Source organism: Agrilus planipennis, unplaced genomic scaffold, assembly GCF_000699045.2.
Source record: "Agrilus planipennis isolate EAB-ADULT unplaced genomic scaffold, Apla_2.0 scaffold271, whole genome shotgun sequence".
NCBI classification, from domain to species: Eukaryota; Metazoa; Arthropoda; class Insecta; order Coleoptera; family Buprestidae; genus Agrilus; species Agrilus planipennis.
In genome coordinates, this window is record NW_020438965.1 from 86,611 (window position 1) to 109,995 (window position 23,385).

General features: G+C 31.1%; 2 protein-coding genes and 1 long non-coding RNA gene across 9 annotated transcripts in view; 1 reads left to right on the plus strand and 2 right to left on the minus strand.

Moving 5' to 3' along the window:
• Positions 1-2,835: 2,835 nt before the first annotated feature.
• Positions 2,836-5,528, minus strand: LOC108740345. The gene is made up of 4 exons (XR_001938317.2): positions 5,353-5,528; positions 5,154-5,265; positions 3,169-3,296; positions 2,836-3,100 (listed from the first exon to the last, which is right to left on the minus strand). It is a non-coding gene; the product is annotated as an uncharacterized LOC108740345 (long non-coding RNA).
• Positions 5,529-5,855: 327 nt separating this feature from the next.
• LOC108740354 (U4/U6.U5 tri-snRNP-associated protein 1) lies at positions 5,856-14,317 on the plus strand. 2 transcript variants are annotated; one of them, XM_018474645.2, is made up of 9 exons: positions 5,856-5,967; positions 6,064-6,243; positions 6,304-6,752; positions 6,808-7,036; positions 10,639-10,655; positions 10,712-11,138; positions 11,265-11,477; positions 11,875-12,449; positions 12,797-14,317. In XM_018474645.2, the coding sequence occupies exons 2-9, from the start codon at positions 6,072-6,074 to the stop codon at positions 12,941-12,943; spliced, it is 2,229 nt and encodes a 742-aa protein (XP_018330147.1). In that variant the 5' UTR covers positions 5,856-5,967; positions 6,064-6,071; the 3' UTR covers positions 12,944-14,317. The 2 variants fall into 2 exon arrangements, with proteins under 2 accessions (XP_018330147.1, XP_018330146.1); XM_018474644.1 differs by lacking the exons at positions 10,639-10,655; positions 10,712-11,138; positions 11,265-11,477; positions 11,875-12,449; positions 12,797-14,317 and adding exons at positions 7,110-7,536; positions 7,663-7,875; positions 8,273-8,847; positions 9,194-10,615 and having other exon boundaries at positions 6,808-7,053.
• Positions 14,318-14,381: 64 nt separating this feature from the next.
• The window catches only part of LOC108740337 (inactive histone-lysine N-methyltransferase 2E), a 29,314-nt gene continuing 20,310 nt past the window's right edge, over positions 14,382-23,385 (minus strand). For 4 of the 6 annotated variants that reach the window (XM_025975276.1, XM_025975275.1, XM_025975279.1 and 1 more), the window contains 11 exons: positions 22,422-23,299; positions 22,280-22,359; positions 21,153-21,290; positions 20,634-20,895; positions 19,763-19,887; positions 19,316-19,508; positions 18,832-19,001; positions 18,478-18,697; positions 17,248-17,361; positions 16,287-16,985; positions 14,382-15,695 (listed from right to left, as the gene is read on the minus strand). In XM_025975276.1, the coding sequence (XP_025831061.1) occupies positions 15,607-15,695; positions 16,287-16,985; positions 17,248-17,361; positions 18,478-18,697; positions 18,832-19,001; positions 19,316-19,508; positions 19,763-19,887; positions 20,634-20,895; positions 21,153-21,290; positions 22,280-22,359; positions 22,422-23,299 (2,968 nt within the window). In that variant the 3' untranslated portion in view covers positions 14,382-15,606. The remainder of the gene's footprint in view (positions 15,696-16,286; positions 16,986-17,247; positions 17,362-18,477; positions 18,698-18,831; positions 19,002-19,315; positions 19,509-19,762; positions 19,888-20,633; positions 20,896-21,152; positions 21,291-22,279; positions 22,360-22,421; positions 23,300-23,385) is intronic. The other 2 variants (XM_025975280.1, XM_025975277.1) reach the window with 2 other exon arrangements.

The following is a 23,385-nucleotide window of genomic DNA, read 5'->3' on the forward strand; positions in this document are numbered from 1 at the left end:
CGATGCAACTTATGCTCTCCTAATACAAATGTTGAAATTTATGAAAATTTTCAGTTTTGAGCCAAATACGAGGGTTAGTCGAAAAGTAATGGAAAATTCAAGTTGTTTTTTGAAAAAGACCCGATGCAACTTATGCTCTCCTAATACAAATGTTGAAATTTATGAAAATTTTCAGTTTTGAGCCAAATACGAGTGTTAGTCGAAAAGTAATCGGAAATTAAAGTTGTTTTTTGAAATTTCATCCAATGCAACTTATGCTCTCCTAATACAAATGTTGAAACTTATGAAAATTTTCAATTTTGAGCCAAATACGAGGGTTAGTCGAAAAGTAATGGAAAATTCAAGTTGTTTTTTGAAATTTGATTCATCTATAACTTTTTGACCGGCCCTCGTATATGACGCAAAACTGAAAATTTTATTAAATGTGAAAATTTGTATTAGGATAGCATAAGTTGGTAAAGATCTTTTTCAAAGTTGCAATTTTTAGCGCGGGATCAACTTTATATAGCAGTTTTGTTTTCTTTTATTCGACGTAGTTCGGCCTTGAAATGTTTAATTGCAGTAGTAGTATCAAAATTTATTTTTATTTGCAGTATTATAACTATAAATCCAATTTCTCAAAAAATGTTATTTTTAATAAGTAAAACGCCATTTACACTAAAACGAAGTTTATTTAGCAATTTTATTACATATTTCAATTTACATAAAACAAAATTTGTTTAATAATACATTTATTGTTGTAAATTAATAGCACTTATAATAAACATCAACAGATAGGTATTTCAAATAACAATACATGAATATAAACAAAATATCTAAGATATAATACATTCTAACGACTTATAAAAGTTCGAAATAAAATACCTGTAAGAGGATATCAATAAAATTTCAAAGAAAATACAATTATTATACATAAACTGTCATACCATTATTATTTAAATGCAAGATTAGGGAGAAAAAAGCCCATATATTTATTAATTACACTAATTACAACATATTTATCTCANAAAGGAAACATATACTTCGCCTTAATTCATTCGCACCTAACTTACCTAGCACCTATATGGGGGCAAGCAGGCAAAACAATTTTACACCAACTTCAAACGATACAAAATCAGGCAATAAAAGCTATACACAATCTACCACATAGATACCCAACAGAACTAATGTATGCCCAGCAACAAATACCAAAAATAAACCAAATAATAGACACGGAAACAATATGGCTAATACACCAAATCATAACTAAAACATGCAAGAGCAATATACAACTACAATTCAATAAGGACAAGCACACCCATCACACAAGACAACAAAACCACCTAGCAAAGAGACAATATAATACCCACAAGACGGGAGTCAACACATTTTTAAATAGATGTATAAACCTGTACAATGAACTTCAAAAAAAAATCCCAAAAAAACTAACGAAGAAAAAGATCAAAAACTGGATAATAAACAAACAAGAATAAAGTCGAACAAAAATTTAGCCAAAACCAAAAGATAAAGTGCAATAAAAGTTCAAAGAAACTATATCCAATCTTAAGTTAGAAATATATAGATTAAGCTACTAGTATTAATTAGGTTAAGTTAAGATTAAGGTAGGTTAACATGCCAGATGTAGCTCTAGATTGAGAAGCGTATCCGGGTAACTGTAAACGCTTCTCGGTGAGCAAATTACAATATACAATAAACAATAATATCAAGTTTGGATGTTTGATTAAACTGTTTGTTTATTTTTATATCTTTTATGTATTATCAGGGCTTAACCAGTTACTTGATTGATTAATAAATACACAAAATAACGTATTTTACTGTGGTTACAATTTAATCGTTTTTAGCAAATTAATACGTTTTCATTTATAGGATTTCTTATTTAAGTAAATTTTACTTTTATCGTCAATTTATCTAGTTTAAAATGAACGACACGATCAATAAAACAAAAATATTCTAATTGTAAACTATTATAAAAACATACACGATAACGTTAACTTGCAGATTTATCGTGTTCCTGTGGTATAATAAAATACAATCGAATGGACAATTTATTATTGCAATAATTAGCGGTTTATATAAAGTAATATCATTAAATCTAAAATCTTTAAAATCATACCCAAAGTATTCCAAAGTTCTCTATTAGTGTCGAAGGAATGAAACTTCTCTTCGTATCATTAATATCATCACATTGTGACAGGCCATTTATATGTTCCTTAGTATTATAAAGCCTATTTAAAAACAATAAATTAGTTTATAGCAACTATCTACTTATTCTATTTAAATACGCTTTCTTATATATATATTTGGAATAATACCTTTCGAGTGTTCCTTAATTTGTGGATATTCCTGTTACATGGTGTTTATGCAGTGACATATCTTGAATGACGTCACAGTGTCATACCCGTGACATACCTTTATTGAAATTAAAATGTTGTTTACTATTATACAGATTTATATTTAAACCAAAAAGCAAGTAAAGTAAATAACAAGCGTTATCTTCACGCCATTTTACATCACAACCACAGATAAATGTTAAATATCACGTCCCTAGACTAGGAAATAGATGTAAAATTCGCGAGATTTTGACGATACTAGTGACATCTAAGTTTACCCCACATTAGTAGACGATGCTTGGAATATATATATAAATGTTACTGGCAAAGAAAACTTCGAATTTCACTGCCATTTATACATAAAACTATGAAGCGTAACTTAAGGCGCACATTTTAAATTTATTCCAAATTTTATTTTATTTTTTGTTTTAATTGGAAATTGAAAAAAAAAAACAAAAATAATATTAACAAATTTAATAACAAAGTATAAATGCAGTAATGCCTTTGGTTACGCTTCATAGTTTTATGTATAGATGGCAGTGAAATTCGAAGTTTTCTTTGCCAGTACCATTTATATATATATTCCAAGTATCGTCTACTAATGTAGGGTAAACTTAGATGTCACTACTATCGTTCAAACTCGTTCATTGTAATTAAATAAAAATGGCATTTTCATGCTTTCTTCAGGGCCACGAGTGCAGCTACATTTTAGAGTGATTCATAACTGATACCACCATATTTTAATGGAATTTGGAGTTCTTCCAGTGTTCCTTTAAAATGAAATCTTATTGAAAATTATTCGGATATAATTAATTTAGCCTCCGTAGTAAATAATAACCCCAATTAATTAACTGCAATAGCCTCCAAGATGAAAAGTTAACACATAAAACATCATAGGAGGGAGACGATTTGTTTTCTCAGCAGTATCAAAATGAACTTCAATCTCCTCACTCGTTTATCTTCAATCTATAAAAATAAACAAATAACGAATTAAAAATTGTATGAGGTAAATAAACAATGAAATGGAATAAAAACACAAAAAGCAAGTAAACTGTTATTTTTAAAATGACGATTAGGCATAGCTTCTCTTTCAAGACGACATTCATCATAAATGCATACAATAATTATAATAAACAAACTAGACGCCTTTTAGGCGGAAAGTTAAAATTTTTCTTCCGACACTCAAATTAAAAGCCAACATATATGCGGGAAATGAACAAAAAAAGAGTTTAAACACTTGTATTAAATAAATGAAACATGAAATAAAACAAAAACATGTAATCAAAAGCAAATAAAATAGTAAAATTTTAAAATGGCGACTGCTTCAAAACATACCTTTAACAATTTTGTCGATTTAATTTATACTGTGGATCATAGGGAAAAATAACAATACAGTATGAATCAATCTCAATAGCCTTTGAGTATTACACGTAGAAAAAATAAAATTAATTCTGGGAAAAAATTAGTTCGTTAAGTCGAATTGAAAAGACGCGAACAAAACATCTTGTAACTACGAACCACTTCTCTTCAGAAGTTCTCGTCTCTTTAGCCCAACGCATTTCAAGTTTTCCACGATATAATGAATACCACATGAAGCACCGATGACGTACAAACGTTACGCAGAAGCTCCAAATTAAATTTCTAGGACGGTTCGCGGCAAATATTTCGTAATGTAACCAATCATGTAACTAGTTTCATCCCGTTTTACAGAAATGAATTATTGTGCGTTTTTGCTTGATGATCACAACTCTAAAAATAACTGAATACAAGAGCGAGAGAGACAGTGAAACATGAAAATGATGATTCTAAATTGAGTTACGGATATTCTGGAATATAAATTAATATTTAAAGATGAGACTAGAAATAAAATAATAAATAATANGCCCAGCAACAAATACCAAAAATAAACCAAATAATAGACACGGAAACAATATGGCTAATACACCAAATCATAACTAAAACATGCAAGAGCAATATACAACTACAATTCAATAAGGACAAGCACACCCATCACACAAGACAACAAAACCACCTAGCAAAGAGACAATATAATACCCACAAGACGGGAGTCAACACATTTTTAAATAGATGTATAAACCTGTACAATGAACTTCAAAAAAAAATCCCAAAAAAACTAACGAAGAAAAAGATCAAAAACTGGATAATAAACAAACAAGAATAAAGTCGAACAAAAATTTAGCCAAAACCAAAAGATAAAGTGCAATAAAAGTTCAAAGAAACTATATCCAATCTTAAGTTAGAAATATATAGATTAAGCTACTAGTATTAATTAGGTTAAGTTAAGATTAAGGTAGGTTAACATGCCAGATGTAGCTCTAGATTGAGAAGCGTATCCGGGTAACTGTAAACGCTTCTCGGTGAGCAAATTACAATATACAATAAACAATAATATCAAGTTTGGATGTTTGATTAAACTGTTTGTTTATTTTTATATCTTTTATGTATTATCAGGGCTTAACCAGTTACTTGATTGATTAATAAATACACAAAATAACGTATTTTACTGTGGTTACAATTTAATCGTTTTTAGCAAATTAATACGTTTTCATTTATAGGATTTCTTATTTAAGTAAATTTTACTTTTATCGTCAATTTATCTAGTTTAAAATGAACGACACGATCAATAAAACAAAAATATTCTAATTGTAAACTATTATAAAAACATACACGATAACGTTAACTTGCAGATTTATCGTGTTCCTGTGGTATAATAAAATACAATCGAATGGACAATTTATTATTGCAATAATTAGCGGTTTATATAAAGTAATATCATTAAATCTAAAATCTTTAAAATCATACCCAAAGTATTCCAAAGTTCTCTATTAGTGTCGAAGGAATGAAACTTCTCTTCGTATCATTAATATCATCACATTGTGACAGGCCATTTATATGTTCCTTAGTATTATAAAGCCTATTTAAAAACAATAAATTAGTTTATAGCAACTATCTACTTATTCTATTTAAATACGCTTTCTTATATATATATTTGGAATAATACCTTTCGAGTGTTCCTTAATTTGTGGATATTCCTGTTACATGGTGTTTATGCAGTGACATATCTTGAATGACGTCACAGTGTCATACCCGTGACATACCTTTATTGAAATTAAAATGTTGTTTACTATTATACAGATTTATATTTAATTAGCTGTTTATCTATCTCACAGTTTTTGAAATAAATTTTACACACACAGTATTCTAAAATTATTTCTAAGTAAAATCGTACTCATAAAATTAATAGAAATTGTATATGTCTAATTAATCTAAATTAATTTTATTTTGACATTTTTATAGGATCATGCATGTGTATCTATTATCTATGATCTCACCCATAAGCTTTTGTGTCTATTATCTATGCCCATAAGTTTATCCATAGATAATTATATATCTCATAATCTATATCCAGTATTTAGAATATAGTCGAAGCGACGAATGTGGAATATCTCTTATGGTTCATTATCTATGGGTCATTACCTATTATCTGTGGTCATAACCAGTTACAACCCTAGACTAGTTATAACACAACATAACCTGCAAGGCGTAACGAATGTGGGATCGTTTTGTCGACGTTTGTTTTGTGTAACAAGTCAATCCTTGGTTTTAATTTTAAGTGGTATTTATACAAGTATTATATGCATTATTGTCATTATTTGTTGATAATTCTCTATATTATCGTCTCTGTAACTTAATAATTCCTTTCAATTTTAAGTTTCAGAAATGGGTTCGAGCAGTAAGAAATCTAAAGATAAAGATAGGAAACGTCGACATAGTAGCCGTAGTAGTTCCCTAGAGCGCGAATATCGTGAGAAAAAACATAGGCATCATAAAAAACATCATAAAGAAAAGAAAAAAGAAAAGATAATAAAGCAATATGAATATGAAAGTGATTGTAAGTATGTGTATTTATTTATGTACTGGTTTCTATTAAGTTTTGTTAATTATGTTTTAGCTTCTGATGTTATTGAAGTTATCCCTGATGAAGAAGCTTCTACTCCTCCTCCTCCTAAAATTCAGTGCATTCATTCTCCTGAAATTGGACATGGTCAATCATCAGAAAGTTTATCAGTAGACGAAACAAATAAACTAAGGGCAAAGTTAGGACTTAAACCTTTACACATTGACAGTAAATCAGACAAAAGCTCAAAACAAAAAGAAGACGGAAAAAGAAAAGATGATTTGGGGGAATTTTATCACAAACCAGCAGTAAATATTGCTACAAAGCATCAACAGGAAAAGATACGAGAAAAACTGACACAACATAAAGAGAAACGCCACTTGGACCAAAAACTTTCTAAAGTGAAGTTGCTTGGTGAAGCTGATAGTGATATTGATGATACATTAAAATGGATTGAAAAAAATAAGAAAATTGTTAAAGCTAGACAGGAAGCTGAGAAAAGAGTAAGATATAATTTTACCAAAGTATAGAAAAAGTGATGTACCTAATGACTTTTAGGCAAAAATGTTGGAAGAATTAGATGCTCAGTTTGGTGTAGGAGAAGTAGTAGAATCTGAGCAGCGACTCAAAAGAAATTTACAGTATACTGAAAAGAACTTACATGGCTTAGAGGTAGAACATGACACTGAAAATTTTAAAGAGGGCCAAACCATTGTTTTAACTCTTAAAGATAAAGACGTTTTAGATGAAGACGCAGATGTTTTAGTTAATGTTAATTTGTTGGAAGATGAAAGATACAAAAAGGTGAGTAATTAATCTTATTTATTTATTTATTTATTTACTAACTTTAATTTTTGTAGAATGTAGAAAACAAAAAGCAAAAACCAGATTATAATCCTTATGATATAGAGGATATAGATGAATTTGGCAATTTAAAAACTAAATCTTTACTTTCTAAATATGATGAAGAAATTGAGGGCACAAAGAAAAATAGCTTCAGGATTGGTTTTGATAATGCTGCTGAACGTAGACAGGTAATAATGAATACTGTTAAAGAAAAACTTGCAAATAAGAGGCTAGAAAGTCTGCAAACACCAGAGCTTACAATAGCCTCTGATTATTATTCAGAACAAGAGTTGGCCAAATTTAAGAAGCCTAAAAAGAAAATAAAAAAATTACGATCAAAACCACAGACTATTGTTAGTGACCCAGAAGGCTCAAAGTTTTATACCAGAAGACCTAAGATTAAAGAAGATACAGATACCATTATTACAGATGATGTTCCTGGTAATTTTATTAAATTTCTTTTTACAAATGCAATTACAAACCTTAATTACATTTAGTTATGTAATCTAAAAATAGTTTTCATTCACTTCATTGTTATTCACATTTCTTTATATGTAATTCTTGCAGCTGTGGATATTAAGCCAGATATTAAAGTAGAAGAGGACATTGATGACACATTGGAAAGAGCTTTGCATAAAGCGAGAAAATTAAAACAGAAGGAGGCAATTACAACTAATAGTTTTACTTCTGTTTCTGGTATAAAAGATGAGCCACAAGAAGATGGATTAGATCCAGGTGCTATTGTTTTAAACACAACTGCAGAGTTTTGCAGAACCCTTGGTAAATACATTATTGATAATATTGTAACAGTTTTAATATAAAGATAAAATAAACTGCCATTAAATTATTTGAAGGAAAGGCGGAAATGACGAAAAATTGTAACAAACGTAGCATCAATGTGACTTTCACTTTATTTTAAATAGGGATATAAAAACTGGCAAATGCAAAACATGTTTAATTTAGAATAATCTAGATTCTAAAATAGCAGAATCGTTTCAAACAAAAAAGAAGTAATGGTCAATTTCTAGTATAGCTAGAAGTCGTATCGTCATATTGTTTAATCTATTATGGCATTTTATTTTTGTGCTTCCTTTTAATAGATAGTAAAAAGAAAATTACTTTCTTTATATTTGTTTTGTCAAGAAAAAACTAATATATTATTTTACTCGGTGTGTAGGAGATATTCCAACATACGGTAAATCTGGGAATCGCGAGGACACTGAAGATTTATTAGATTATGAAAAGGATGCTCATGAAGACGTAGAAATGGATATGGAAGCGGTAGAGGAGACTACCGGAGGTTGGAATGCTGTCGATCCCAATCGTTCTCAAGAAGTTTCCGTCGTTGCCCCTTTCGAAGTTCCCATTCTTGATGAAGAACCGGATGTCGGTTCGGGCGTAGGAGCCGCTTTAAAATTGGCAATGAGCAAAGGCTACCTCGAAAAAGAGGACAAAGCGCGTCCGTCAAATTCTAAATTAGCTCATTTGCAAGCACAACATTATTCAATAGAAGATAAAAGTTACGGGGAAGATTTCGATCGTGGTGCAAGACGTGAACGGTACACTGGTCCTATTATGGACTTTAAAGAGAGAGATGCTTTCAAACCGAATGTTAAATTAGAGTATATAGACGATGAGGGACACGTATTGAATGCGAAAGAAGCGTTCAGATATTTATCACATAAGTTCCATGGAAAGGGACCCGGGAAAAATAAAATCGAAAAGAGACTTAAGAAACAGCAACAAGAAGGGGTATGTTTTATACAAATACATTCGTCATTTCTCATTTTTAAAAGTAGTCAAATTCAGTAATCCTACGAATAAGCCTTCAAATGTGTTCAAGTACAAGCAAGCTGAAAAATGCTTTTACAGTCAGTTTCGCTGTGAATCTTTGAAGTTCAAAAATTGAAAACGCCATTTTAATATGAAATATAACTTTGATTTTGTTTGTGGCAAGATGTACATAGTTCGAGTATTGAAGTTTCATTGTAATTTGTTGAGTTTAACTATTCACTTCTCTTTCAATTTCTAAAACTATGACCAACTTTGCTTAAAATTTTTTGTTACTTACCCATAAATGCATATATTTTAATTGCAGTTGATGAAAAAGATGAGTTCAACAGATACTCCATTGGGCACCCTCAATATGCTCCAAGCCAAACAAAAGGAGATGCAATCCCCGTTCATTGTATTATCTGGGGGTAAACATACCCATTCTACGACAATTTCCAAGCCTAGAAATTAAACTTTAACTTAAAATCTATATTTATTTATCGTATCCTATATTCATAAGGAGATTAACTTTCTTTTAGATTGTAATTGAGAATCAGTTTAAACTACGTATTAATTGACGATAATAGGAAATATTTTAAGCAAGTTTAAAATATGTATATCAAGGCGGAACGCGATTTTAAAAAACTATAATGTTTCAATCCACATCTCCACTTTTCTGTAGAGAAATAAAAGCAACTTATTATAATTTATTTAATAAGTGTACGAAGATTCGTACCAACATCAAATTATAATGTTTAATATGTATATACAGCCATGAATATATTAAAATAATTATTATTTATGTGAACGTTATGAAATCGTTGAGTTTTATTTCATTGACCGTATTCCGAAAAAAAGTGAGTACGTAAGAGATTGGGATAGCCTTGTCACTTTTGGCCCAAATAATACTGATTGTTCTTAACATGTTTTTTTTTACAATTTTGTATTTTTTTTGTCATTAAAGTAACAAAACATTCCCAGAAACATCTCTTCGCAAATAGTACTAGTTTTAAACATATTTTTACAGTTTATCGTGTCCTGTTCCTTACAACCCACAATAGTATTTCCTCCAAAGCTTTGCTAACAATAAGTTCAGTCTTTTCTATTTTGTTATATGGGAACAAAATTTCCATTCATCATCTTTCGAAACGAACATTATTGCTGTTGCAAAAGAAACAGGATCACATCTTAAAAATAAATGAAATCAGATTTACTGCAGTAGGTGACAAAATGTTCATTCTTTCTTTTTACGGGACATGTGTAAGAAATGTACAAAATTTTCATAAATATCTTATTTACAAACACAGAAATAATGGCATATGTACACTACAACTCGAGTGGGACCGCTGCGCTAGGATGCTTGTAAGTATATGCGTGTATCCACATGCATATACCGTCCTAATGCGAAACAATGAAATAAAATAACCATTATAACTTTTAGTGTGATGTATGTATTTGTCAGATAACGGGCACTGGGATACTGAGGACTTCGGCCGCGCCTGCGCGAACGGTCCCGGGCGCCTCCACTCAGCTTCTTAAATTATCAAAACTTTCACAGAATCAAATCAACTTTTGTAACAAAAAATATATATACGTACGTCTATGATGACGATAATCCAACATAAAAAAACTATACACATAATCGATTTTAAATACATAAACTAAAAAAGTATTACAGTTATATCATGCATCGACAAATTAAATATCAAGAATTTAAATTTTGAATATTTGTATACCAAAATTTTACTACATATGTTAATTTGTTGGAAGATGAAAGATACAAAAAGGTGAGTAATTAATCTTATTTATTTATTTATTTATTTACTAACTTTAATTTTTGTAGAATGTAGAAAACAAAAAGCAAAAACCAGATTATAATCCTTATGATATAGAGGATATAGATGAATTTGGCAATTTAAAAACTAAATCTTTACTTTCTAAATATGATGAAGAAATTGAGGGCACAAAGAAAAATAGCTTCAGGATTGGTTTTGATAATGCTGCTGAACGTAGACAGGTAATAATGAATACTGTTAAAGAAAAACTTGCAAATAAGAGGCTAGAAAGTCTGCAAACACCAGAGCTTACAATAGCCTCTGATTATTATTCAGAACAAGAGTTGGCCAAATTTAAGAAGCCTAAAAAGAAAATAAAAAAATTACGATCAAAACCACAGACTATTGTTAGTGACCCAGAAGGCTCAAAGTTTTATACCAGAAGACCTAAGATTAAAGAAGATACAGATACCATTATTACAGATGATGTTCCTGGTAATTTTATTAAATTTCTTTTTACAAATGCAATTACAAACCTTAATTACATTTAGTTATGTAATCTAATAATAGTTTTCATTCACTTCATTGTTATTCACATTTCTTTATATGTAATTCTTGCAGCTGTGGATATTAAGCCAGATATTAAAGTAGAAGAGGACATTGATGACACATTGGAAAGAGCTTTGCATAAAGCGAGAAAATTAAAACAGAAGGAGGCAATTACAACTAATAGTTTTACTTCTGTTTCTGGTATAAAAGATGAGCCACAAGAAGATGGATTAGATCCAGGTGCTATTGTTTTAAACACAACTGCAGAGTTTTGCAGAACCCTTGGTAAATACATTATTGATAATATTGTAACAGTTTTAATATAAAGATAAAATAAACTGCCATTAAATTATTTGAAGGAAAGGCGGAAATGACGAAAAATTGTAACAAACGTAGCATCAATGTGACTTTCACTTTATTTTAAATAGGGATATAAAAACTGGCAAATGCAAAACATGTTTAATTTAGAATAATCTAGATTCTAAAATAGCAGAATCGTTTCAAACAAAAAAGAAGTAATGGTCAATTTCTAGTATAGCTAGAAGTCGTATCGTCATATTGTTTAATCTATTATGGCATTTTATTTTTGTGCTTCCTTTTAATAGATAGTAAAAAGAAAATTACTTTCTTTATATTTGTTTTGTCAAGAAAAAACTAATATATTATTTTACTCGGTGTGTAGGAGATATTCCAACATACGGTAAATCTGGGAATCGCGAGGACACTGAAGATTTATTAGATTATGAAAAGGATGCTCATGAAGACGTAGAAATGGATATGGAAGCGGTAGAGGAGACTACCGGAGGTTGGAATGCTGTCGATCCCAATCGTTCTCAAGAAGTTTCCGTCGTTGCCCCTTTCGAAGTTCCCATTCTTGATGAAGAACCGGATGTCGGTTCGGGCGTAGGAGCCGCTTTAAAATTGGCAATGAGCAAAGGCTACCTCGAAAAAGAGGACAAAGCGCGTCCGTCAAATTCTAAATTAGCTCATTTGCAAGCACAACATTATTCAATAGAAGATAAAAGTTACGGGGAAGATTTCGATCGTGGTGCAAGACGTGAACGGTACACTGGTCCTATTATGGACTTTAAAGAGAGAGATGCTTTCAAACCGAATGTTAAATTAGAGTATATAGACGATGAGGGACACGTATTGAATGCGAAAGAAGCGTTCAGATATTTATCACATAAGTTCCATGGAAAGGGACCCGGGAAAAATAAAATCGAAAAGAGACTTAAGAAACAGCAACAAGAAGGGGTATGTTTTATACAAATACATTCGTCATTTCTCATTTTTAAAAGTAGTCAAATTCAGTAATCCTACGAATAAGCCTTCAAATGTGTTCAAGTACAAGCAAGCTGAAAAATGCTTTTACAGTCAGTTTCGCTGTGAATCTTTGAAGTTCAAAAATTGAAAACGCCATTTTAATATGAAATATAACTTTGATTTTGTTTGTGGCAAGATGTACATAGTTCAAGTATTGAAGTTTCATTGTAATTTGTTGAGTTTAACTATTCACTTCTCTTTCAATTTCTAAAACTTATGACCAACTTAGCTTAAAATTTTTTGTTACTTACCCATAAATGCATATATTTTAATTGCAGTTGATGAAAAAGATGAGTTCAACAGATACTCCATTGGGCACCCTCAATATGCTCCAAGCCAAACAAAAGGAGATGCAATCCCCGTTCATTGTATTATCTGGGGGTAAACATACCCATTCTACGACAATTTCCAAGCCTAGAAATTAAACTTTAACTTAAAATCTATATTTATTTATCGTATCCTATATTCATAAGGAGATTAACTTTCTTTTAGATTGTAATTGAGAATCAGTTTAAACTACGTATTAATTGACGATAATAGGAAATATTTTAAGCAAGTTTAAATTATGTATATCAAGGCGGAACGCAATTTTAAAAAACTATAATGTTTCAATCCACATCTCCACTTTTCTGTAGAGAAATAAAAGCAACTTATTATAATTTATTTAATAAGTGTACGAAGATTCGTACCAACATCAAATTATAATGTTTAATATGTATATACAGCCATGAATATATTAAAATAATTATTATTTATGTGAACGTTATGAAATCGTTGAGTTTTATTTCATTGACCGTATTCCGAAAAAAAGTGAGTACGTAAGAGATTGGGATAGTCTTGTCACTTTTGGCCCAAATAATACTGATTGTTCTTAACATGTTTTTTTTTACAATTTTGTATTTTTTTTGTCATTAAAGTAACAAAACATTCCCAGAAACATCTCTTCGCAAATAGTACTAGTTTTAAACATATTTTTACAGTTTATCGTGTCCTGTTCCTTACAACCCACAATAGTATTTCCTCCAAAGCTTTGCTAACAATAAGTTCAGTCTTTTCTATTTTGTTATATGGGAACAAAATTTCCATTCATCATCTTTCGAAACGAACATTATTGCTGTTGCAAAAGAAACAGGATCACATCTTAAAAATAAATGAAATCAGATTTACTGCAGTAGGTGACAAAATGTTCATTCTTTCTTTTTACGGGACATGTGTAAGAAATGTACAAAATTTTCATAAATATCTTATTTACAAACACAGAAATAATGGCATATGTACACTACAACTCGAGTGGGACCGCTGCGCTAGGATGCTTGTAAGTATATGCGTGTATCCACATGCATATATCGTCCTAATGCGAAACAATGAAATAAAATAACCATTATAACTTTTAGTGTGATGTATGTATTTGTCAGATAACGGGCACTGGGATACTGAGGACTTCGGCCGCGCCTGCGCGAACGGTCCCGGGCGCCTCCACTCAGCTTCTTAAATTATCAAAACTTTCACAGAATCAAATCAACTTTTGTAACAAAAAATATATATACGTACGTCTATGATGACGATAATCCAACATAAAAAAACTATACACATAATCGATTTTAAATACATAAACTAAAAAAGTATTACAGTTATATCATGCATCGACAAATTAAATATCAAGAATTTAAATTTTGAATATTTGTATACCAAAATTTTACTACATATTTCGATGCTAGTAATGTTCGAAATATACTGTAGCAATACGAATTTTTATTTTATTAAGTTGAAACTTCACGAATTATTAACTATTTAACAAAAACTACTTTCCTATTTTTTTTTATCACAAAACATATAAATTACAGTAACTTATATTTTTTATAAATGCTGCAATTTCAGTTTTAATCTTTTGATTTAATTCTTATTAAATGATCTTATTTTTCTAATTTTATTCGAAAATCAAAGAAATTGACGAAAATGTCGATGCACTTTCTCCCCCTTATCACAAAATCAATTCTGCGATCACTCGGGCTTAGTCTTACTTAACATCTGGCAAATAAATCAGACTTACACTAAACAGTAACTAATTAAACAATAATTACAAGAAAAAGGAAAAACAAACTTGTTCTCTATCCTTAAAATTCGAGATCTCTGAATTTGTCTGTTAATTTTGTACTTTTAAAAACATTAACTCTACGCATCGTGTCACACTTTTTTGTTTTTTGAGCAAGGACCATATTCTTTTCACGTTTGTGTATGTGAGTGTGTGTGCAAGTAAGTAGTTTTCTTCGTCATTAATTTATTAACTGCTATTTACAGAGACCGACTTAACACTTATATAATTCACCGAAAAATGGGGTACGAGGCCCCCGTACGCTTCCCTACTATTACTTCAATAGCAAAATATTTAACACTTTTACTACGATATTTTCCTTACATTTGTTCGTTTATTCGAACGTATATATATAATATCTAATTGTAATTGTCCGAAAAAGCGCGTATGAATGCATTATTTACAAGGGGATTGAATGATATCTACACATTACACCCTTTTCTAATTTTTTATGCAAATATACAAAACAAAACGCACCATTCCAGGCTAGAAAACTGAGAAAAAAACGAGTTTCAACTTAATTATTAAATTAAACAAAAAAATAGGTCCAGTACGCATGAAAACATGTAGATATCAATCTCAACTTTTTTTAACATCGAAAAATAAATCTCCAAAATAAAAACAACCTTTTAACTATGTACACATTACAAAGATGCATAAATATATATATGTATATATATATTAATACTTTCTGATAATTATTAATTATCTACAACTAGTTTTTATAGTAAAAATAAAACTTATCTAGAAATCTGCAATTGCACTGACGAACTACCCCGAATGTCATTGAACGAATGCTCCGAAACTGGTCTCCACACTTTAAAGCTTCTTCTACGATCATAAAAAGGAAAAAAACAAAAAAGTATTTCACGATAACTTCCAACGCTTCTTATCATATAGATATATATAACGATGTTCGATGATTGATGACGATGAAACTAACTGTATTTCTTTCGTTATGAACTTAACTAACAACAACAGAAACGTCAATTTTAATTAGGGAATCGAATAGGAACCGGTCACACCGTTACTGCTTAGCTCCGGTGGTGGAGACGGATTGCGACCCTCGTAAGGAGCGTCGTCATCTGTAAATTAAATTAAAAATTAGAAATCTTTTTTCACTTGGCTAAAGCAAGCCGTTACACAAACGTGGTGTAACGTTTACAAGGACATGCTGTAGAAATGTATAAGAGCAAAAATAAAAAATTTAGAATATGATATCAATGACATTAAAGAAAAAACTAATTCTAATTTTCAAATTTTAAGTGCTCATATCTTAAGAATTTGTATTTGTCATTAGCAAATTTAATTAACCAATAGTCAGCTATTAAATAAATTGTTATAAAAATTTTAAAATAGGTGAATTAAAAGTAATGCAAATTTAACAATTAATTAATGAAAAATGTAATAAAAAAGTAATAATAAATGAATCAGAAAAGTAATAAAATTTGGCAATAAATGAATATAAAAAAATTAAAATTTAAAAAAGTTACTTCCTACAAATTTTCAAAGTATTCTTTTACTCTCAACCTCATTTCCTTTACGGCATTTTTAGACATTCAGTCAATGAAAACTTTTTAACAATCTATTCGCTAGTTATTACAGACCAATTTTGCAATATAATTACAACAAATATGTATTTTCATGATTTTTGTGAAGGATTACGGCTCACTTACCTATAACCGATCCGAAACTAAATGTACTACTATTTGGATATAGTGGGTTATTAAACGGTGGTACGTAGTTTGTGCTCTCCACTTCCTCATATTTTTCCATCTTAGGAATCATCACATCGCTTTTAACACTCTGAGGAACTTCTACCATTTCTTCGTCTACTACTTCCCGTTCTTGTTCCTGCTCTTCCTCCTCGTCCTCAGTTTTCATCTCCTCTTCATCGTCTGGCGAATAAAGCATATCCGGTTTAATCTCAACTTCATCATCATTATCGGGTTGTTGAAGTTGTTGTTCTTCTTTTTTGCTCTTTTCCTCTTCTAGTTTTTCATTGACCAATATGTCTTCAACCTTTGTTACGTCGGACATATCAGGAATTGACGAATCTTCTGTCGTGTCTACTTCGTCTTTGATGTCGAACGTCTGCTCTGTTTTTGGAGACGTTGTTTGTGTAGGGGGTGGTGGAGATGGTGGTGGTGGTGGCTGAACCGACGTTTCGTCTACTTCTTCATCATTTGGCGGTAACGGCGCTTCAACGATCACTGATGGTTCTGTTGAATGAAATGAAGAAGAATGAATGGGAAAGGTGGAGATTGAAGTTGTATCGCCACTGCCCGGGATCGGAAATGTTGGGCTGGCCAGAGGCACAGTGGTCTTTGATGGTAGCGACAGGTCGCAATTCAGTAACGCTTCTACATTTAAAGCTGAAAACGCGAAAATAAAAATTCAAATAGATATAAAACGGTAAACTTGTAGCAAAAAAATTGGATTGCAAACTACCATTTATTAAATGGTATCAGTAGATAGGCTTCATGAAGTTTTGACGATTTTTTTTAAGAAAAATCTTTGAATAACTATGAGTGGTAAATGCTTATAAAAAATTACAATTTTATAAATTTTATACAAATAAAAAAAAGAAATAAGTACAATTTAAAAATAGGTGGTATTTAAAAACGAACAACTTACTAGTTTTTCGTGGATCTTCGTCGACTGATAACCCGAAAGCTTTCTTTAAACGTAGACTGACGCTTTCTCTAGTTTTCTCTAATTCTGTTGGTTCTGAGTTAAACGCTGATAATGCTGTAAAAAAACCCAAATATTCGCGAATAAAATAAATTTCAAAACACATATATTCTAATCTTTAGATTTATCTATTGAGGTGTATTGTAGCAGGCAAGCAAAAGTTAAAAATAATTCTGTTTTTATTATTACTTTTTAAATTTCATATAACATACAGCAGTTAAATTACATCTTCCGCAGATAAATCCTGTACAGGCTAATAATTCATCGTCATCGTCATTGCCACCATCATTATAATTATCGAATCGTTAGTCCGAATACCAGTTACAGAATATCTATTTAGATCAGCAGTACAAACTTGGTACCTCCATTGAAATTATTTATTTGAAATAGCAAGCTAACGACTACTAGAGCGTTTTTAATATTAAATTTAGTAATGTAGTTAATTTAAAATGGTTTTTAAACATTTTATTACTAACACTTTATAACAAACGAATTTTAGCAAATATAAAAAATAATTTAATTTAAATAATTAAAATATAAATTCAATACTAATTAATATAATATATATGTATATTTATTTTCCTGCCTTAGTATTAAATTGGAGACATATAGAAAATGGTAGAGAACCTTCACAGGGTGAGTGACGACGCCAAACCGTCTCACCACTCTGTCTTGGTCGCTTTAATTCTTCAATCTGACCTTTTCTGATTGTATTATTGATACCTCTATTTAAACGACCGCAAATTAATCAGCTACCTTAGTAGTTAGTGTTAGCTCGCAAATTTCAAACAAGTAATTTAGATGTACCAACTTTCTACTATCGTTTCCTTTCCTATCCTGAGCTATTTTTTGCATTTCCTCAAAACTAGAGCATCCCACGTCCCTAACTATTTGGGAAAATAATCTAATCTAGATCTTCTCTTGCCCTTATTTACTCCTATTTCTGCTTCTATCTCTTACTAGCCCTTCATGTCTCAGATGGTGTTCCACTAACCTATGTCTTCCATAGCGTCCAAGGAAAACAACTCGCATTTACAAACCATCGCGAAGAACATTTTTTAAACGTAGAACACACTTTACGACAAACTTTAACATGAGAAATTAAAATTTTATTCTACTGCCAACTTTGTCAAGTATAGATCCCTTAATTATTACGGCAAAGATGTTACATACGTTTTTGGGGTAGTTCGTTTAGATGTAGCTCCTCGTCGGAAGACATAAATGATGTTGCGCTGCTCGTGCTGTCGGAACGTTGCCGCATCGACGGTATAGACGTATAAGCTGTTGACCCCGTGTTACCATCTTCCTCTTTACTCTTTGCGTTGTCTTTTTCTTCTTCTGCTTTTTCGTTAACTGTCAGCTTCTTACGTTGTCGATACTCCGTTATAGACAGCTGTAATTTAATAAATAGAACCCAAATATACGCACTTGTTTATATTTTGAATGAGAAATGTAAAAGATACCAATTTATTTTGTATTTTTTTTTTTTTCAAAAGCGTGCCTTATAAAAACGAAATAGTTTGTTACCTTTCTTTTCGTAGGTAAAATCGGCTCAGGTTTTTTATCTTGGAATCCGAATATGCTGAGCGTTTTCTCAACTGTTCCGACCAAATGATCGCTATTGTTGAATATATGTCGCGATAGGCGAGGGTCCATCGAACAAAGTCTCGCATTGTTTGAAGTTGTAACGGTGGATACTTAAAAACAGAAGAGTAATTACAACAATGATTTCTTTTACTTTTTTAATACTATCAAATTTTAAATATTATGATGAAATCATATAGTATTTTAAAATATGTATTAGAATAATTACATTGTTTATTTCTAACTAATTTAACATGGAAGAGACGTTTCAGATCATTCTAGTAAAAATGCATTTTTAGTACATTTTGTGTAATTATAATTAAATGTATCAACGAGTTAAATTTTTGGGAAAAGAAAACTTTGCATATTTATTATCAAAAATTTTATTCAAAACTCAAAAATGTAGTGTATTAACAGCAATGGATACCTTTTAACGGTGAAGTAGAACCATCCTGAGATTCAGGTAATCGTACACAATTTCCAAATTCTTCTTGCATCTCGGCAGCTCGTTTCTTAAGAACGGCATCTGATTCAAGAACTGTAGGAGGACTGTCTTCATCTGTCCCGCTTAATACTATTTCAACGCGACCTTCTTGATCCGCCATTTGACTATCGCTACTCTGTAAATGGAACTGTATATATACAAAACATGCATTTTTATATTATAAATGTCGTAATCGAGGTATATACTTCATACGAAAATATTTTTTTCAAACAATTTTTAACACAAAGTGATTAAACAAATTGTTCACAAAAGTGAATTTCGACCACTCGAAGCAATGGTAAAGATGTGAAATCTCTATACGAAATATTAAACTCATGATATCTAGAATCAGTAAACATATTTTTATGCTACGAAGCGTGTACTACTTACCCCTAGCGACACAGGTGCACTTGTGCTTGTTGGCGTTGTTGGCGGAGACGCGTCGTTCGATAGAGATTCTCGTGGCAACTTTCGTTTTTTTGGCGGCGCCACTGCTTCCGAAAGAGGTGGCGATTCTGAAAATAATTTAACATAAAATGTTGTCAATATCAACTTGCTGCAGCTAAATAAATTTCATATAAAATCTACCATATTTAGTTGCTTTAATTTAATAAATTTACTTGAAAAGAAACATGAAAAATCATCAAAAGTGGGATTCACAACTTTTGATACCTTTATACAAAAACTGTGTTATTATTTATTTTTGTTTTATGAATAATTTTTAAACATTTCGACTTAAATTTTCAAGTACATGTATTTCGTGTTTCAATGTTCAATAGTTTTAATCGATACGCCAAAATTTCAAGTAAAGTACAAATTGTAAATTTTAAGACATCACTTTTGTAACTTTATTACTATATAACACTCGAATCCCCTAATGCAATTAATAAGGTAAGTTTGAATTAGATAAAATTTGAGTTAAGAAAATTTTCTGCTTTACCGTCAACCTTTTTAATATTCATTTACATTTTTTTTAATATTCATTATCTGTATATCTGTTAGCGCTAACCCTTAACCAAATCGAAAAACATTAATTAAAATCCAAATTAAAAAGGCAATCAATTATATAAAATCCTTACTTAAAATTAACATAAAACAATATATATACGTCAACGAAACTAGGAAATATTTGAATTAGAAAAGACATCGACTTATAAAAGTTCGAGTTATAGTAACTCCACTAGATTACAAATTCAACTGTTTCCAATTTAAAAGAAATAAACATATAAAAGTACATATCTATAATTGCAAAAATACTTACCACCTCCCATTGGACTTTCACTGATAGCTTGTCGAAGCCATCGTTTCTTCGCATTGCCGTGAGGTTGTGAGTTATCGCAGTAAGATGCTGCTTGCGAGAACGCCACTAGACCCTTCGTCGAACCGTAGAATGAAGCTGCATTTTCATAAAAACCGCAATCGGGCGGAGTTGTAATGTGCGGTGTTAATGAAGATGGAGATATTGAACTCGCCGACTGGATACATTCCGGACTCTTATTCAGCCACTCGTTCATCAACCCCTTCTCAAAAGAAAAGAGAAAAATAACTTACGATTGGTAATAAATAGAAACTACGGTATGTTCTATTTACTTGTCATTTGAATCAGCACAAATTTGTTAATCAATGTCAACAATTAATAAAAACAGTATTTTTTACAAAATACATTTACATTTTATAATATTTCTTTTTGAAAAGTAGTTAATAATAAAAAACAAATTAAGTTATAATATTTGTGTAAGTTCTTCCTTTTTTATAAAATAAATGAATAGGTTAAATATACCTTCTTTGTTTTTGGGAATTTGAAACCAGGTTCCAGGGGTTCAACGGCGGCCGCTACCAGAAGACACGCTGAAGATAATGGAGTTTCGGGAGACGAATGGACTGAATTTGAACTACTGTCTCCATCCCTTATTGGTGACTAGAATCATCATTTATATATATTATTATATAATTTGGTTTTATTGTAAAAATAAGTTTTTTGTTGCGCATGAAGTACTTTGAATTGAAATTTTGTAGCATTTTTATAAGACAGCATGTAGACTAATTATTCATCGACATACGGCACGTACTCTCTTCCTTTGCTGCCTCATATTACAAATGGCAAATAATCAGGAACGTATGTCACAAGCATATTGTGTTGGTCATGACTTACACTCACTCTACTGACTGTCTGCAATGAAAATTATGTATTGTACATAACTCACAATTCTCGATTTTATGACGCATTTGTAAACTTCAATCAATATCGATCGGATTACTTCGTGCACCGTATGTTGATGATGCACACGCAATCTTATATATTAATAACATAATAGTTATTAGTGTGCTACTAGTGTGCTTTATTATGCTGCCATCTACTAGTATAACATGTACCGCGTAGAATGGTATTAGTAGACCCACAGCGGTCATTTTAGCAGCATCTCCAAGCAGACTAGAATAATTCTACAATAATTACCACTAACTACACACCAACTATACAGATTCATGTTAATCTGAGATCGTATTTATCTGTACCGTATCATTATAAATTGTACGACAGTAAAAAAATTAAGTAAACTACAATAGTAATTAAAAAAAAATAAGCTGTTAATCTGTTGAAGAATTTCAAGAAAAAAACCCCACTGTGCGATTCGTACAGCCATATTTACTAGTAGAAAATAATAACAGATATGATCTCACGTGTGAATCTTTTTATAGCTATGTTACAGTTTAAACTACACATTATTATTTACGAATTGTTGCATCAAATTAAAAAAAAAATACTGGTAAATTACTAATTATAAAATGTAATTCGATAATTTTTTTATATTAAATTTATCAAATTATAAAGGAATATTCTTTAACTGTGAATGAGTTTTTTTTTAATGAAAACGAATGTGAATTTTAATAATTAATTAATAATCTCACCTTTGGTTCATTTCTGTGAGAGGTGTCGCCATTTGCGAGGGCTAGAAGCAAACCTGCCGCCTTATCCGGAGAATTTAAACCTACAATAGATGAAAGGTATATGTAATCATATTAAAAGACAATACTGAAATTTTGATCTCACTTTCTTTTATGTTAGCCTGGTTGGAATGGCTATTGTTGTTATCAGAATTGGGCGAAAGCAACATTTGCGTCGTCTCATCGCTTGATGTTACGTACGACGAATCGGCGGAATTTACACGATTACTACGTCGTTGTTGCGAATGAGATTGCGAGTTGGTGCTAGTAGTTCGAGCGCGACCTTTGCGTCTCCGCCGTTTCATCTTCTGCTGTTGATGAAGATGTTCATTGATATTGGAGGCTGTTGATTTGTCGTCTTCGCGCGCTAATGACGGTACAGGATCCGATTCACGCTTATGATGTGCAGCTGCCTGTTTTGCCTGGTGTTCTTGTTTCCGTTGTTGTTGTTTCTCCATTCGTTCAAAAGCTTTCATTATCGCCTCAAGTTTTCGCTCCTCGCGGCTTAGTTTTTTCTTATCCTCTTTAGTTTGTTGTTCTTTCGATGGCGTCTTCTCTTCTGAAGACTCTGATTTGTTTTGGTGTTGTTGTTGATTTTGATATGCGGAAGACCTTCTTGTCGTGACCGACGAAGAATAATTGTTATGTGTTTCTTTATCGTCTTCCTCTTCATCTGTGTCTTCCTGTTTGATTTCAACCTTTTCTTTTTCGTTAAGATAAGGTTCGTTTTCAGACGATGGTTCTTGTTTAACATCTTCCGTTTTAACTTTTACAATGTCGTCCGAGACTAAGGCAGATTTTTTTTCTTCTTTCGTTAGTTTAGAGTCTTCTTCAACTTTCACGTGGAGTGGAGGTGATGGTAATGGCACCTTTTCTTCTTTAACTTTTGCGCTGGGTACGATAACAGGGGGTGCGGAAAAAGAGTGGTCATGTTCAGAAGTGCTCGATACAGTTCGTCTTCCGCGTCTTTTTCGATGATTTGTACTGAAATTTAAAAGTATGTGTATTACCTTGAATATACCCCTTTGTTATTAATACCATAAGAATATAACAAAAAATAAAAACGATCT

Coding starts and splice junctions, on each gene's coding strand:
- LOC108740354 (XM_018474645.2), top strand. CDS start 6,072: ATGGGTTCGAGCAGTAAGAAATCTAAAGATAAAGATAGGAAACGTCGA. Junction 6,753..6,807: donor GACAGGAAGCTGAGAAAAGA/GTAAGATATAAT, acceptor AATGACTTTTAG/GCAAAAATGTTGGAAGAATT. Junction 11,139..11,264: donor TATTACAGATGATGTTCCTG/GTAATTTTATTA, acceptor TAATTCTTGCAG/CTGTGGATATTAAGCCAGAT.